This window comes from Arvicola amphibius, chromosome 3 (genome assembly GCF_903992535.2).
Source record: "Arvicola amphibius chromosome 3, mArvAmp1.2, whole genome shotgun sequence".
In the NCBI taxonomy this organism is placed as follows: Eukaryota; Metazoa; Chordata; class Mammalia; order Rodentia; family Cricetidae; genus Arvicola; species Arvicola amphibius.
The window spans coordinates 175,246,720-175,260,548 of NC_052049.1; the positions used below are offsets into that span (position 1 = coordinate 175,246,720).

General features: G+C 55.2%; 2 protein-coding genes across 4 annotated transcripts; both read left to right on the forward strand.

Moving 5' to 3' along the window:
• Positions 1 to 823: 823 nt before the first annotated feature.
• Slc26a6 (solute carrier family 26 member 6) lies at positions 824 to 10,641 on the forward strand. Of its 3 annotated transcripts, none has more exons than XM_038321861.1 (21): positions 824 to 938; positions 2,499 to 2,664; positions 2,742 to 2,881; positions 3,051 to 3,161; positions 3,698 to 3,846; positions 3,972 to 4,136; positions 4,216 to 4,368; positions 4,675 to 4,757; positions 4,846 to 4,993; positions 5,209 to 5,322; positions 5,445 to 5,522; positions 5,834 to 5,929; positions 6,012 to 6,118; positions 6,293 to 6,362; positions 7,523 to 7,615; positions 7,712 to 7,816; positions 8,244 to 8,321; positions 9,081 to 9,257; positions 9,417 to 9,471; positions 10,009 to 10,145; positions 10,389 to 10,641. In XM_038321861.1, exons 1-21 carry the CDS (start codon positions 917 to 919, stop codon positions 10,401 to 10,403), a joined length of 2,262 nt encoding a protein of 753 aa, XP_038177789.1. In that variant the 5' UTR covers positions 824 to 916; the 3' UTR covers positions 10,404 to 10,641. The 3 variants fall into 3 exon arrangements, with proteins under 3 accessions (XP_038177789.1, XP_038177791.1, XP_038177790.1); XM_038321863.1 differs by lacking the exon at positions 824 to 938 and adding an exon at positions 1,045 to 2,407; XM_038321862.1 differs by lacking the exon at positions 824 to 938 and adding an exon at positions 1,046 to 1,574.
• A 1,359-nt stretch (positions 10,642 to 12,000) lies between these two features.
• Tmem89 (transmembrane protein 89) lies at positions 12,001 to 13,135 on the forward strand. The gene is made up of 2 exons (XM_038324263.1): positions 12,001 to 12,571; positions 12,947 to 13,135. Exons 1-2 carry the CDS (start codon positions 12,032 to 12,034, stop codon positions 13,133 to 13,135), a joined length of 729 nt encoding a protein of 242 aa, XP_038180191.1. The 5' UTR covers positions 12,001 to 12,031.
• Positions 13,136 to 13,829: the final 694 nt, after the last annotated feature.

Consider the following 13,829-nt stretch of genomic DNA (forward strand, 5'->3'; position numbering starts at 1 on the left):
TTGTGGCCCTGCCAGTTTGTCAAACCAAACCTAGGAGTTGCCTTCCCAGTGTGTACCTTACCCACCCACACTCTGACTCTTCCTGGTCTCTCTGACTTGGACCTGGCCAGAAGCTTGGAAACTCAGAGGAGCTTCCCTTCCCTTCCGAGATCAGTCTGGGGTGGGTTTCCCTCCCAGATTCATTTCCAGTCTAGGCAGCCAGAATCCAAAGGGAGGTCTTGAGAAGCCAGTAGTAGTGGCAAACGCTTTTGACCACACCTTTAATCCCAGCACTCAGGGGGCTGAAGTAGGTAGATCTCTGATAAGGAGGCCAGCCTGGTCTGGGGAGAATTCAAGGACAGCTGGGGCTACACAGAGAACTTGTCTGGTGGGTGGGGGCGGGTAGGAGGTCTTGAGGACCACTGTGCCAGGTCTCAGAGGGAAAGTCTGGGGGTGGTGCGCACAGCTTGATTGTCCCTGAGAGACCCTACAGACCTAGATCTCCCACAGTTGAGGTTAGGGCCCCAGATTACACATCTAAGCATCCAGATCATTCAGGGATTTCTCCCCTGCACTACCGGGGCCCTTCACAAAGCCAGAACGTAAGATCAGATCCGTCTATTCAGGGGCCCAGAGCCACGGGTCCTTTGTTCCAGTCCCCCAGCTCCAGGCAGCTGGTTAGCTAGCTGGAGTTGCAGGGGAGGACTTAAACTTGGCCTCTGGGAAGGAAAGGGTTAAATCTTCTTTCTCCGGGCTCGCCCCCCCGCCCGGGGAGTATGACTTAGGTTCCGCCCTCGAATTCTCATTGGTCTGATCGTGCACATCCCGGCTGTGGAGCGTGATGCCGGCCTCGTTCCCGGCCTGGCGCCACCTTCGCGCCGGCAGTGGCCTCCCGCGGGAGCTGTCAGAGCCGCGGTACTCGAGCTATCTGGGGGTCATGGGGCTGTCTGATGGGTCCGGTGAGTTTCAGGGCGCCGCCCGAATTCCGCGTGTCCACGAAGTGTTAGTACTGTGACTCCCGGCCTAGATCAGTTCTGAAAGGGAACCGCCAAATTCCCAGAAGGCATCTCCCGCCTGCACAGCCTCAGTTTACCGCCTAGCCGATTTTCCGCAGGTGGTTGTCCATCAGCCGCGAGGGATGGGTGCGGGATCCGGCGCGACCCTAGCTCTTGAGGGTGGCACCGAAAGTCCCTGGAGTCCTAATGAGGGGGCCGCAGGGAGGTTGCTGCCTGCCAAGGAGCCCAGGTCCTGGAAGTGCGCGGGCTGGGTACCTGGGCCGGGGAGGCAGACCGCTGCAAGACAGGTTCTAGCCAGTCCCTGGACCAGCCGCGGCCGGAGTCCGCGTGGTTCTGAGCCCTCTGGTGCTGAGGGCCTTTGTACCCTCCCAAAGGGCGGTGCCAGATCAAGGCTCCGCCCCCGGGCGCGTGCTGCCTGATAAGGGGAAGGCCCTTTAAGAAGACTTAGTGCTCTCGAAGGACAGGGAGAGGGGGCCCTGAGGTCTCCGCGAGCCAGAGGTGCACAGAACCTCTGAGGATCTTCCTTGCACCTTCTCTGCTCCCTCCAACGTGGATACCCAGGTTAGAGGCTCTTCCCAGGTGAGTTCCTACCTCTCTGGTGGGATCCTCTCCCCTGGTTATAGCTGCTCACAGCTGACCGGTGAAAACTTTCCCCAAATGTTAGTTCTCTCGCCAGATTTACCCCCCACCCCCGAAATTCACAGAGGAGAGCTACATTCCTTATGGAGGCTCCCCAGCTCAGTTTCTTCTGAGAGAACTCCCCAAGATGAGAGAGAACCTTTCCCTTCCCCCAGCCCCTATTCTTTGGTAAAGTTTCTCCCAGAGGTGCCACTCGGTAGGTGAGGGATTCACCCCCAGGTCAGAACTTGCCTGGCTGGTGATGGCTGTCTGGGCAGGCTTCCCTCTAGGTTGGATTGGCTTCTGAAAACTCCTATTTCCAGGCGAATCTTTCCTATTTCAAGGGGGTGTCTCTGGAGGTGAGAGCTTAGACCCTGAAACTTGAGGTGTCTAGGTGGGTTCTGTCCCAAAGCCTGGGGGCAGTATTGCTTACAGATCTTACATGCTCCCTGCCCGTGGTGCAAGGTCTGTGGTACAGCTGGAAGAGGAACTGGACAGGAATTGGTTCAGGGAAGGCAAGGGGCTGAGAAGTGGGGGCTAGGAGAAATTGCCAGTCTGAATCTGGACCCGGACCTGGACGTGGACTTGAAGTGGTACTCAGGGCCTGGCAGCCACACCTGAGCTGGATGTGTAGGTCATGCTCATCCCACTCTCCCTCCTGGAGAGACTTTGGCCCAGAAAGCGGCTTCCAGCAGCCAAAGTTCAGGTACTGCCCCTGTCTGGGTGTGAACACGGGGCCCTCAGAGACCAGCACGGTTGGCTCTATCCTTGATCTTTGAGCCTGGAAAACTCAGGTATGTGACTCTGTGGACCCAGGTAGAGTGAAGGAAAGGTTGGGACAGGGGGGCAATGCTCAGTGTTATGTCTGTGGTCTCACCTCTCTAGACCACGGGACACAGCAGACACAGGCACTGCTGTCTGCAACACAAGAGATGGAGCTGCAGAGGCGAGACTACCATGTGGAGAGGCCTCTGCTGAACCAGGAGCAGCTAGAGGAGCTGGGACACTGGGGCCCGGTGCCCAAGACCTACCAGTGGCGAGCTTGGTTTCGGTAACGATGAGGGGTTGAGGTATGGGGTGTTCTGGTGGGGTCCGAGTTCTGTCTCTAATGAGCTCTTCATGCCCCAGGTGCTCCCGTGCTCGGGCCCATGCACTTCTGCTCCATTACATTCCGGTCTTGGGCTGGTTACCCCGCTATCCTGTGCGAGACTGGCTCCTGGGTGACCTGTTGTCTGGCCTGAGTGTGGCCATCATGCAGCTTCCACAGGGTGAGCTCCCTCCAGCAGCCTGGACTGTAAGCTTTGTGGTCTGTGAAACATCAAACCAGGAGCCATGACCTCTGCCCTTGGAACTATGGCCCCTGAACCCAGGGTTTGGATCCCCCTACCTTTCTGAGACCCTCCTCTCCAAGTCTGCATTGCACCCTTCTACCTGCAGGCTTAGCCTATGCCCTCCTGGCGGGATTGCCTCCTATGTTTGGCCTGTACAGTTCTTTTTACCCCGTCTTCGTCTATTTCATATTTGGTACCTCTCGACACATCTCTGTGGGTAAGTGGAGTCAGGCCTAGCTTTCCATAGAGGCCATCTTCTGTGGAGGGGAGGGGCAGGCTGGGCAGGGCAGCTTGGGGACTAGGGAAGTGTGTGTGCTAGATCACTAAGAGAATGGCATATGGGTCACCCCAAGAAGTGCTAGGGAACCGACTGTAGGGATTACAGGTTCAGGATATCTCAAAGCCCTGGCCTCAGGGTGGATGAGGTAGTCCATGGGGCCTGGAAGTTCCTAGAGGTCTGTCCAGCCTGTCCTTGATCCTTCTCTTGCTCCCAGAGAGAGTCTGTGTTGCAGAGCACTGGGCAGTGGTGAGACGAGGTGGTGAGATGGGGCCAGCATTAGCCCGGTTAGCCTTAGGAGCCTGTGAGCTCAAGGTTTGCTTCTGACCTTGGCCGCCATATCTGACCAGTACCACCTCCGTTTGCACAACTGTAATCCAAGGATATCTGTCTACTGGCCTCTTTAATTAAGACTAGGGCTCCAGAGCGGGACAGTATCCTCTTCCCTTCTGACCTGCCCCGTCCTGCCCCTTCAGGGACCTTTGCTGTCATGTCTGTGATGGTGGGCGGCGTGACAGAATCCTTGACTGCAGATGAGGCCTTCGTGCAAGGCTTGAATGCCACAGTTGATGATGCCCGAGTGCAGGTGGCCTACACGCTCAGTTTTCTGGTTGGCCTCTTCCAGGTACGGCACGGCCATCCCCCTAGCTGCCTGGACTTACACTGTGTCTTCTCCCTGTTCCTTCATTCCCTCTGATGCCACTTGCTTTATGACTTCTGCCCCCCTGATGTTCCCTGACTGGCCAACAGGTGGGGCTGGGCCTGGTGCACTTCGGCTTTGTGGTCACCTACCTGTCGGAGCCTCTGGTCCGCAGCTACACCACAGCCGCCTCTGTGCAAGTCCTCGTCTCGCAGCTCAAGTATGTGTTTGGCATCAAACTGAACAGTCACTCTGGGCCACTGTCTGTTATCTATGTGAGTGAGGGTGGGGGCCAGGGTGGGTAGGCGCGCTGCCCACAACCTTGAATGCCGCTGTAACACCTCTTCTCCTCAGACAGTGCTGGAGGTCTGCGCCAAGCTGCCCGAGACCGTGCCCGGCACCCTGGTCACGGCACTTGTAGCAGGAGTGGTGCTTGTGTTGGTGAAGCTGTTGAATGAAAAGTTGAAGCGCTATCTGCCCCTGCCCATACCCGGGGAACTACTCACGGTTGGTTCGGGTACCAGGGAATGGTGGACAGAGGAGAAGGGCGGATGTTAGGGTAGATCTGGCCAGGATACAACCTCAGGGTATTTCAGGGCCAGATGGAGTGACCACTGTCAAGGTTTCTGCAGCAGAAAGCCCTAGATTGGCTTCTTACCACCTTTGATAGCTTATCTCCTTCCTCAAATGGTGGTGTTTACCCCTATCCACAATTTCTCATTTCTCAAAGATTTTGACCCCCATAATGGTTTACACTTCTCCCTTAGGATACTGCCAGGACCTCCCTCCCCTAATTCTAGCCTTTCCCCACAGCTCATTGGGGCAACTGGTATTTCCTTCGGTGCAAAACTCCGTGAAAGATTCCAGGTAGACGTGGTAGGCAACATCACCACAGGGTGAGCTCTGGTTCTGTCAGGGACGGGGCGGGGCGGGGGGGCAGCTAGAGCCAGGGCCATCCTCTGACCTCACAGGTGTTCCTCCCAGGCTGATACCCCCGGTGCCACCCAAAACAGAGTTGTTTGCCACACTCGTGGGAAATGCCTTTGCCATTGCTGTGGTTGGCTTCGCCATCGCCATCTCGCTTGGGAATATTTTTGCCCTGAGGCATGGCTACCGCGTGGACAGTAACCAGGTCTGTGATGTGGGTCATGCGGGTGTACACAGGGCCACATGACAGGAGAGAAACAGAGAAGGGTTGGACTGGACTTAGAAATGACTGAGGGCAGGAGAATAGGATGTTTGGGACAACAGTCAAACCTTGGAGGCCATTGAGGGGGGATGGGGATTGGGAGTATGTCAGCCGAGATATGCCAGGAGAGTGACTTTTCACACCGCACTTCTGCACAGGAGCTGGTGGCCCTTGGCCTCAGCAACTTCATTGGCAGCTTCTTCCAGTGTTTCCCCGTGAGCTGCTCCATGTCTCGGAGCCTGGTACAGGAGGGTACCGGGGGCAACACACAGGTGGGCCTTGGTGTGAGCATGCGTGTGCGTGTGGGCATGTGTCCATCTGGGTACACATGCTGTTCTGCCAGGGTGGTCCTGCTCCTCCTCACCCTCACTCCCTGCTAACCCCCACCCTGTAGGTTGCCGGAGCCGTATCCTCCCTTTTCATCCTCCTCATTATCGTCAAACTCGGGGAACTCTTCCGAGACCTGCCCAAGGTGAGCCTCTACCCCTCCCAGCCAGCCTTCAGAGCCTCGGCTTGGCCAGACCCAAATCAGTCACTCCAGTTCCATCTAAGGGACTCAGAGATACAAGGTTGAGCTCTTGGGGATACAATCTGGAATTAGAGGTCAAGGGTTAGAACTTTCTAATCAGCTCCAAGGGGTTAAGGTTGGTGTAGGGTGGTAGCTGGCTGTGGGCTGGGATCTGCCCAAATGCTTGGCCAGCATAGGTGGTCATGCCTGGGTGGTGGAGGCTATCAGCTTCTAGGAACCTCTCAGCAACCCTGGCGACATTGTCCCTGCTACAGGCCGTCCTGGCAGCTGTTATTATTGTGAATCTAAAGGGCATGATGAAGCAGTTCTCTGACATCTGCTCTCTTTGGAAGGCAAATCGAGTGGACCTGGTGAGAAGCTTGGGAGCCCAGCCCTGGGCTTTGGGGCCTCTAGTGCCAATGGACCCTTTGACCTCTGACATTTTGTTATCAGCTAATCTGGCTGGTGACCTTTGTGGCTACCATCCTGCTGAACCTGGATATTGGCCTGGCGGTTTCCATAGTATTCTCCCTGCTGCTCGTGGTGATCCGAATGCAGCTGTGAGTCCACCATTTTTGGTACTCCCAATTCCAGCCTGGTGAGGGAGTAAGTTTCACACTGGCTCTCCACAACTTTCCTTACATCTCTGGGGACACCCCAAGTTCCTCATTCCCCTCTCATGGCCTTTTCTTTGCCTCCTTCTCTCCATCCCCACCCCCCAACTCTCTCCTCAGGCCCCATTACTCTATCCTGGGGCAGGTGCCAGATACGGATATTTATAGAGACGTGGCAGAATACTCAGGGGTGAGTGGCAGGGCTAAATGGGAGGTGGGGCAGACAAGATAAATGGGCCCTTTTTATTTCCTCTACATGGACAAGAACAGTGGGGGATGGGCTGGGAAAATGGCTCACTGGATAAATTGTTTGCTATACCCGAATATGGATCCCCAGTACCCATATCAAATGCCAGACATGGCAACATGCATGTCTGTGACCCCAATGCTTGGAAGGCAGTGACAGGAGGATCTCTGGGGCCCTCTGGCCAGCTAGTCTAGTCAATTGGTAAGCTCCAGATTCAGTAAGAGACCCTGTCTCAAAGGGGAAGAGCCATAGAGGAAAGTAGCCAATGTCTTCCCATGCAAGGTGCACATCCAGACTGGAAGAATTTTGACTTTGGTTCTTCGAATTTGAAGAGAGGAGTTTGAGTGTGTGACCCTATTCATTGCATGAGTGACTGGCTCAGTCTTCGAGCCAGACTCATAAGCCCTATACTGTAGAATATCCCTGGGTCAAAAGAATGGGATAGTGGAGGGTGGGGCACAGAATGTAGGGAAGGTTGTTTCCTGGTCTGCTCAGTGGGAATAGAAAGTCCCCGACTGCTAGTTTGTGTAAAACCTTCATGGCGTGTCGTGCGAACAAAGGCTTTGTGAGAATGTGGAATGAAAGAAGCTCTGTCACTTCGGCCTGGAGCCCTGAAGGCCGAGTGTGGTACGATTAGACAGGTTAGAGTGAGGGGCTGGGTATGGGAGACATGAGGGGAGCAGGCAGCTGTGTGGGGCTGGGAGGCGGCCCATGTGATCCAGGCCTGAAGCCCAGGGGAGACCTGACCTGTTGGATGGAATGGGGTGCGAACTGGGGAAGGTGGGAGTGGAATGCCAGGTTGGGGTGGCTCTTCTGTCTGCTTGCAGAAAACAGCAGAGGGCAGGGACGGGAGACTCAGGAACAGGGGGACTGAGATCTGAACCCCGAAACCTGGTGACAGACAGGAGAGTTGGGAGGGACTGAACCCGTGCAGCACAGGGAGCTAGGGTGGTGTAGCCAGGCGTATGTCCAGACTCCTGGAAGGGTATCGGCCGCAGCCTGGGGCAGAGGGTAGCAGGCTGTCTAAGAGAGGCAAGCTGAGTGAAGAAGATGCAGGAGAAGGCAAGGAAGGCTCAGCCACCCCAACTCCACCTCATCTCCAGGCCAAGGAGGTCCCTGGTGTGAAGGTCTTTCGCTCCTCAGCCACCATTTACTTTGCCAATGCTGAGCTCTACTGTGACTCACTGAAACAGAAGGTGAGGCCGGGGTCCCCTGCTTGGTGTGTGTGCGGGGGTCTGAGTGCCGCTCCTCTCCCCAGAGGACCCAAAGCCTACCTCTGACTGTGTCTCTAGTGTGGTGTGGACGTGGACCACCTCATCTCCCAGAAAAAGAAACGAATCAAAAAGCAGGAGATGAAGATGAAGCGAATGAAGAAAGCCAAGAAGTCCCAGAAGCAGGTGGGGCCCCCCCCTCGTTCCCTCAGCAGCTCCTCCTGGCCCAGCCCTACTGGGGACCCAGCCCTAACCCCCAGCCATTTCGTGATCCTCTTTGGCCTTTCTCCCAGTCTGGTCATTGTCCCATTTCCTCACCCATCATTTCTCTTCACCACTCCTTGTCCCTCCCCTTTCTCCCTCAGCACCCTGGAGACCCTGTTTCAGCCCTGGGCAGGGCAGAGAAAGCTCTGGAAATGTTATACCCCTCGCCTGTATTAGTCACAGCATGAACCACAGCAGGGTCCCTTTCATTGTTACAACTCAGGCCTGCAGCCTAGGTCCTACTAGGGCTCCTTGCCCAGTGCCAGGGGCAGTACCAGGTCTTCCTGGCATGGTTGTCATGTGGCACTTGGGATGACTTTCCCATCACCCCTCTTCCCTCCCTTCCAAGATCACCTCAGTTTCAGTGAACATCAACACCGGCTTCGAAGACATCAAAAGCAATGACGTGGAGGGTTCCGAGGCCAAGGTGAGGCTACAAATGGGAGCAGGGAACGGCCCAGAACCGCCAAGATGCGGGTGCTGACACACATTGCATGAGAAAAGCCACTAATGTGGGCTTGAAAGTGTTGGGCTAATGATGGGAGCAACAGGATAATGGTTCAGACACTGCAGGAAGACCCTTGTGATACAAGATTCTTTCCTGGCTCATGTCTATAATCTCAGACTGACCTAGATTTTATAGACTGACCTTGAATTTATAGGTATAACAAGACTCCACAGTCTACGCTTATGGATAGAAAAGGCTTGGGAATATTGGGAAAATCTAGCAGGTGGGGGGGATACCAGGTTCAACCAAAGACTCAGACAGGTCAGGGGATAAGGTGTGTGTGAATGAGTGTGGGCACAACAATGCCTGTGGCCGTCTTGTCTGTTCCTAGGCTCCTAGCAACTCCACCCTGTTTAGCTAAGGATGGGACATGATCTCCCAGCACCCTCCCTTCTTGTGTCTCTATTAAGCTTTGGTCCAGGAAGTAGCAAGGCAGTTTGTGCATGTTGGAGTATGCGTTCCTATGTCCCTACATGTCCTTTCTGTGTTTATAGATCCACATGTCTCCTTTCAACCCATGTCTGTGTCCTTATGTGTTCCATGCATGCCTTCATATATCTGCATGTTTACAAATGCATTTATAGCTTCCATCTGACTCTGTGTGTCGCTGTATACCGGTGCATACCCTGCCTTTGCTCTACAGGGATGGTCCTTTAGCACATCTGTATCCCCCCGCAGGTGCACCAAAGGGAGGCGCTGGAGGATGCAGTCACCAGCAGTCAAGAAGATGTCAAGGCCCCAACCGTGAACACACTGAAGTCCCTGGGCCTACCCCAGCCAGACTTCCATAGCCTCATCCTGGACCTGAGCACTCTCTCCTTTGTGGACACCGTGTGCATTAAGACCCTGAAGAATGTAAGGAACTGTGGGCGGGCTAGGACCCCTTAAGCCTTCACGCTGACCACACACTTGCCTTGAGCCTTCTGAAGCCCCCCCAAACCAAGCCCTCTGAGCTCCCCCACTAAGTCTTGCCCAACTGCTGCCCTCTGAAGCTAGTCCTCTTTGTTGCTGCAGATTTTCCATGACTTCCGGGAGATCGAGGTGGAAGTGTACATCGCTGCCTGTTACAGTGCGTTGACTGGGGAGAGCGATAGTGATCCAGACAGAGGGTGGGACTCTTCTGGCCAAGGGTCTGTCAGACAGCACAAGGAAAAAGTCTTCTTCTGAAACTGCAGGTCTTGGGAGCCAGCGGTCAGGAGTCAGGAGTAGGGCTAGGGCTAGGGTAAGTGCTGAGCTCAGAGGGCTCAGTGCTGCCCACATATGAGGACCTGAGTTCAAATCCCGCAGCACCATGTAAAATAAGCCAGGCATGTCTATGCATGCCTATAATGCTAGCCTTTAGTGGGTGAAAACAGATGGTTTCCAGGAGCTAGCTGGTCAGCCAGCCTCAACATACACAGCCCTACACACACATACACAGACATATTCACAAACACACAGACACACAGACATACATAGACATATAGACACACACAGAAACATATAGAAGTGACTGGGTTTCTACCTCTAAGTAGCCTCAGATAGCAGGGATTAGAGAATCCTGTGGGTGCCTGGGGACTGGGTCTCCTTGTGGTACTGAGTGTCAGGATCTCCTTCGTGCCCACAGGTCCTGTGGTCGCCCAGCTTGAGGCTGGACACTTCTTTGATGACTCTATCACTAAGCAGCATCTTTTTGCCTCTGTCCATGACGCTGTGACCTTTGCCCTCCACCACCGGAAGCCTGGCCCTAAGAGCCCTGTTTTGGTAAGCTGACTCTGGCCCACTGAGCAGTTTTGTTAATCTGTTGCTTATCCCCACCCTGACCCCAACTCCAGAAAGTCCATGCCATTGCCCAGGGCTCTAGCTACACTGAACCCATTGCTCTCCCTTCCCGTTGTGTGTGTGTGTGTGTGTGTGTGTGTGTGTGTGAGTGCGTGCTGCCTTAGGAGCAGTGCTTCATATATGTCCTTTGGAAACTAACTGAAAGTTCCTCTCCCTCCCGCTCAGGCCACCCAACTGTGACTTTGCTGCTGGAGACTGCCTACCTCTAGAGGTTGTGACAGGTCACCCTCACGAAACTCCTGCCTCTGGGTCACCTCCAGGTGCCGCCCAGGACTCCGGTCCATGTCCATGCACACATAGCCCATGGACTCCCTGAGTTCCGTGCTGCAGGCCTGGGGCAGGGTATTGCAGCCAGGCTGGCCTTGGCTGGGTGCTGGGAGGGAGCTGATGTGGGAATAAATGTGTCTGTCCAACTTCAGGCCCTGCTGTGGTGTGGTCAGGGTGTGGCTAGAGTGTCGTCCTCAACTCAGACTCCCAAGCCGTCTTAGAAACACTACAGTAGACAGAGCTGGGGGTAAGACTCAGGGAGGTCAGGGTCAGGCAGAGCAGGGCAGCTCCGGGGCCCAGACTGGACTGGGATTCTACAAACTCAAAGTTCTCTTCCATTTCACATAGACCGCCCTTTAGTTTTAAATGGAAAAATAAATGGGTTCAGAACTGTAGCTCAGGACTAAGCTGTTCCCAAGGATAACCTGATAAGAGGCAGAGTTAGTGCTTCTCGGGGATGTAGAGTGAACCCCTGAGCCTTCAGCTAAACACCAGAGCCACTCTCAGGGTCCACTGCTGGACTTAAAAGTCGGTGTTCACTCAGAGCTCAAGCCTTGAGATTGGCTGGACACCATCGACCAAGAACTGGCTGGTTTCTGGCATAAGACACCGACAGCATGTGAGGCCGCTGATCCTGTGGGCAGAAGGATGGGGCAGTGGGCCCCTGATGGGTGAGGAAGCCACAGCCTCCTGAGTGGCCTGCTGAGTTAACCAAGCAGACACGTGGAAATGTCGAGAACAATGTAGTACCCACATCACCTGCCCAGAACACATGAATTTCTCTATTCATCAGGTGCGTTCCAGGTGCCAAGCTCAGTGTTAGGCCCCGGGCAAGTTCCCAACGGCACACGAAGGCTCCCTGCCCTCCAAATATCCCAGGCACCCTTGCCTGTCCCTATTTTTATCATGGCATTTGCCTGTGCCTGGCACTGTAGTGTTTACAAGCCAGCCCTGCTCCCGCCAAAACTGCAGCCCAGGAAGGCAGAGCTTGACTATTCTGTCCGGCAGCATTCTGGCCCTAGGCTTGGGCAATCGACAGATATTGTTTGAATGAAGACATGGAGCCAGAGGCAGACTTCAAACAAGAACTTGTCAGACTGGCCTTGGTTGGGTGCTAGGAGGAAGCTGGTGTGTTCTTATAGCTGGAGACTAAAGATGATTGGGTAGGTAGCCAGAAAGGCTCCAAAGGAAAGATTGTAGGGTCATATTAGAGAAAGTGGACTGTACCACCGAGGTAGTCATGGGAGGGGTGCTGGCAGTGCATGACGCTCTAACCTCAAGAAGATGACTTTGCAGGAGGGAAACCATACTCCCTGAACAAGGAAGAGTGCTAAGGGAGGCCTGGGTGAGGAAGGGCAGCAGCCAGCAGGGGCCTTCAAGGGAGCCACACCGTGAGTCCTTGCTGTGCGCGATGCTGGACTGGGTATGGGGGGCTGCTGGCAGCTCCCCTGCACTCTGGTTTACCAGCCTGGCAGTTGCTAGCCCAGTAGAGGCTGTTGAACCTTAAAAACACAGGCATTGGGGTGCTTAGATTGGGGGGGATGATAGGGGAGTTGGAGGCCAGCATGGAAAAGGTGTTCCTATCATACCTAGTCCACCTGGGAGGATGGGCCCCAGGCCCTAGACCTGCACTATTAGCCCCATGTCCCATCATGTGGCCAAACTATATTTTGAAAGGCTATGGGCCTAGCTGGAACCTGCTGCCTCAGCGGGGCCTACTCTTGGGGGAGGGGTGTTTGCCGGTTGCCAAGGTACCCGGGTTCCGGCCTCTGGCAGTAGTCACAGCCATGCTGTACTCACTGTTCTTAGTGCCATCGCTGTCCTTGCTGGTGATGCCTGTCCCTAGCCATGCCTGGTCACGGCCCCTCTGGTACCAAGTGGGGCTGGACTTGCAGCCATGGGGCTGCCAGCCAAATGGCCTGGATGGCTGCAGGAGCAGTCTGGGCTGCCCTGGTTACTGGATGGCCCTGGGAGGAAGTCGTGTCTACCCAGTGGCTGGCATCACGATCACCACCACTATGATGCTGGTCATCAGCCGAATGATGTTACACCGGTGGCGCTCTCAGGTCATTAAGGATCAGGTGAGTACAGGTCTTTCTGTCGCTTATAATCCCGGCTTCTGCTCACACCCCATGGGCCCATGTCCTCCTACCAACCTGACTTGGGGCCTTGTGGAGCCTCCTGCCTCACCTTGTCCTCACTGCTATGTCCCAGCCTTGCATCTCTATGGAACATACGTCTACAACCAGTCCATCCCCAGCCACTCTCAGGGCCAGTACTCTGACTCATGTGCCCCATTTAATGCTCCCATCCTGCATTCAGCCTCATGGGCTCCAAGACCACCCAGCCCCTGGTAGCTCCCATGGCCCTGTCTTTCCAGCCTCTCTGGCCCTGCCCCACGTCTCTTCTCTCTAGCTGCTTTGCTGTCCATTCTTACTCTGATGTTACACCCTCAGCTCCCACAGGTGACTCCCAGCCCCTGCAGACACTGGAAACGGCAGGCGGCCGCTGTCTCAGACCGCACCCTGGTCCTCAGGGTCCTTCACATGCTGGATGCCATCCTGCTCCACATTGAGGGCCACCTGCAGCGCCTGGCTTCCCAGGAACAAATTCAAATAAAAGGAACTCCCACCCAGTCTGGGTGACCCAGTATATGTTCCTCGTTCTCTGGTTGTCAGCTGCGGTGGGGAATGGCCCAGGGCCCTATGCTGGCGCACCAGCCTGTGTATCGTGGGACTGTCTAGACCCTTCCACTGTTAGAGGCGGCAGCAGGCAGAAGTTGCGGTGCACAGGATAGATGGGCAGGTGGTCCCAGGCATAACTGCCCTCTCAGTGGGGTAGGCCCACTCCCTTGTTTCCATTTCAGGCAGCAGGGTGAGTAACAGACCCACCAGCAGAAAGCAGCTGGCTCCAGCTCCTTTGCAAGTCTCTCCCCGAGAGGTCACTGCTCCAGGGTCGCTGCTCTTTAGGTCCTTGACTCCTACCCAAGCTCCTAACTCTAACTCTATCCTCACTCCCAGCTCAGGCCCCTAGAGCCCCAACCTAGGTCCGTCAGGTATCCCTACCTGCCTTTATTTGTGTGGCAACTATAGATATTACTGTGGTGCCCAAGTGGCCTCAAGGTCCCTGGAGTAAGAGAGAGTTGGCCCTCACTCCTTTCCTCCCTCGTCTTCCATGGGTGACCCAGGTTGAAGGGGTCCTGGAGAACAGGTGTTTATAGAGTCCTGCGTTTTAGAAAAAAAAATCCCAACCGGGCGGTGGTGGTGCACGCCTTTAATCCCAGCACTCGGGAGGCAGAGGCAGGCGGATCTCTGTGAGTTCGAGGCCAGCCTGGTCTAC

What these genes read in the sequence shown, in the direction of transcription:
- Slc26a6 (XM_038321861.1), top strand. Translation starts at nt 917, where the DNA reads ATGGGGCTGTCTGATGGGTCCG. An exon ending in CTCTCGACACATCTCTGTGG is followed by an intron (nt 3,162 to 3,697) that starts GTAAGTGGAGTC and finishes CTGCCCCTTCAG; the next exon opens with GGACCTTTGCTGTCATGTCT. An exon ending in TTCTGGTTGGCCTCTTCCAG is followed by an intron (nt 3,847 to 3,971) that starts GTACGGCACGGC and finishes ACTGGCCAACAG; the next exon opens with GTGGGGCTGGGCCTGGTGCA.
- Tmem89 (XM_038324263.1), top strand. Translation starts at nt 12,032, where the DNA reads ATGATAGGGGAGTTGGAGGCCAGCATGGAAAAGGTGTTCCTATCATAC. An exon ending in CTCAGGTCATTAAGGATCAG is followed by an intron (nt 12,572 to 12,946) that starts GTGAGTACAGGT and finishes TTACACCCTCAG; the next exon opens with CTCCCACAGGTGACTCCCAG.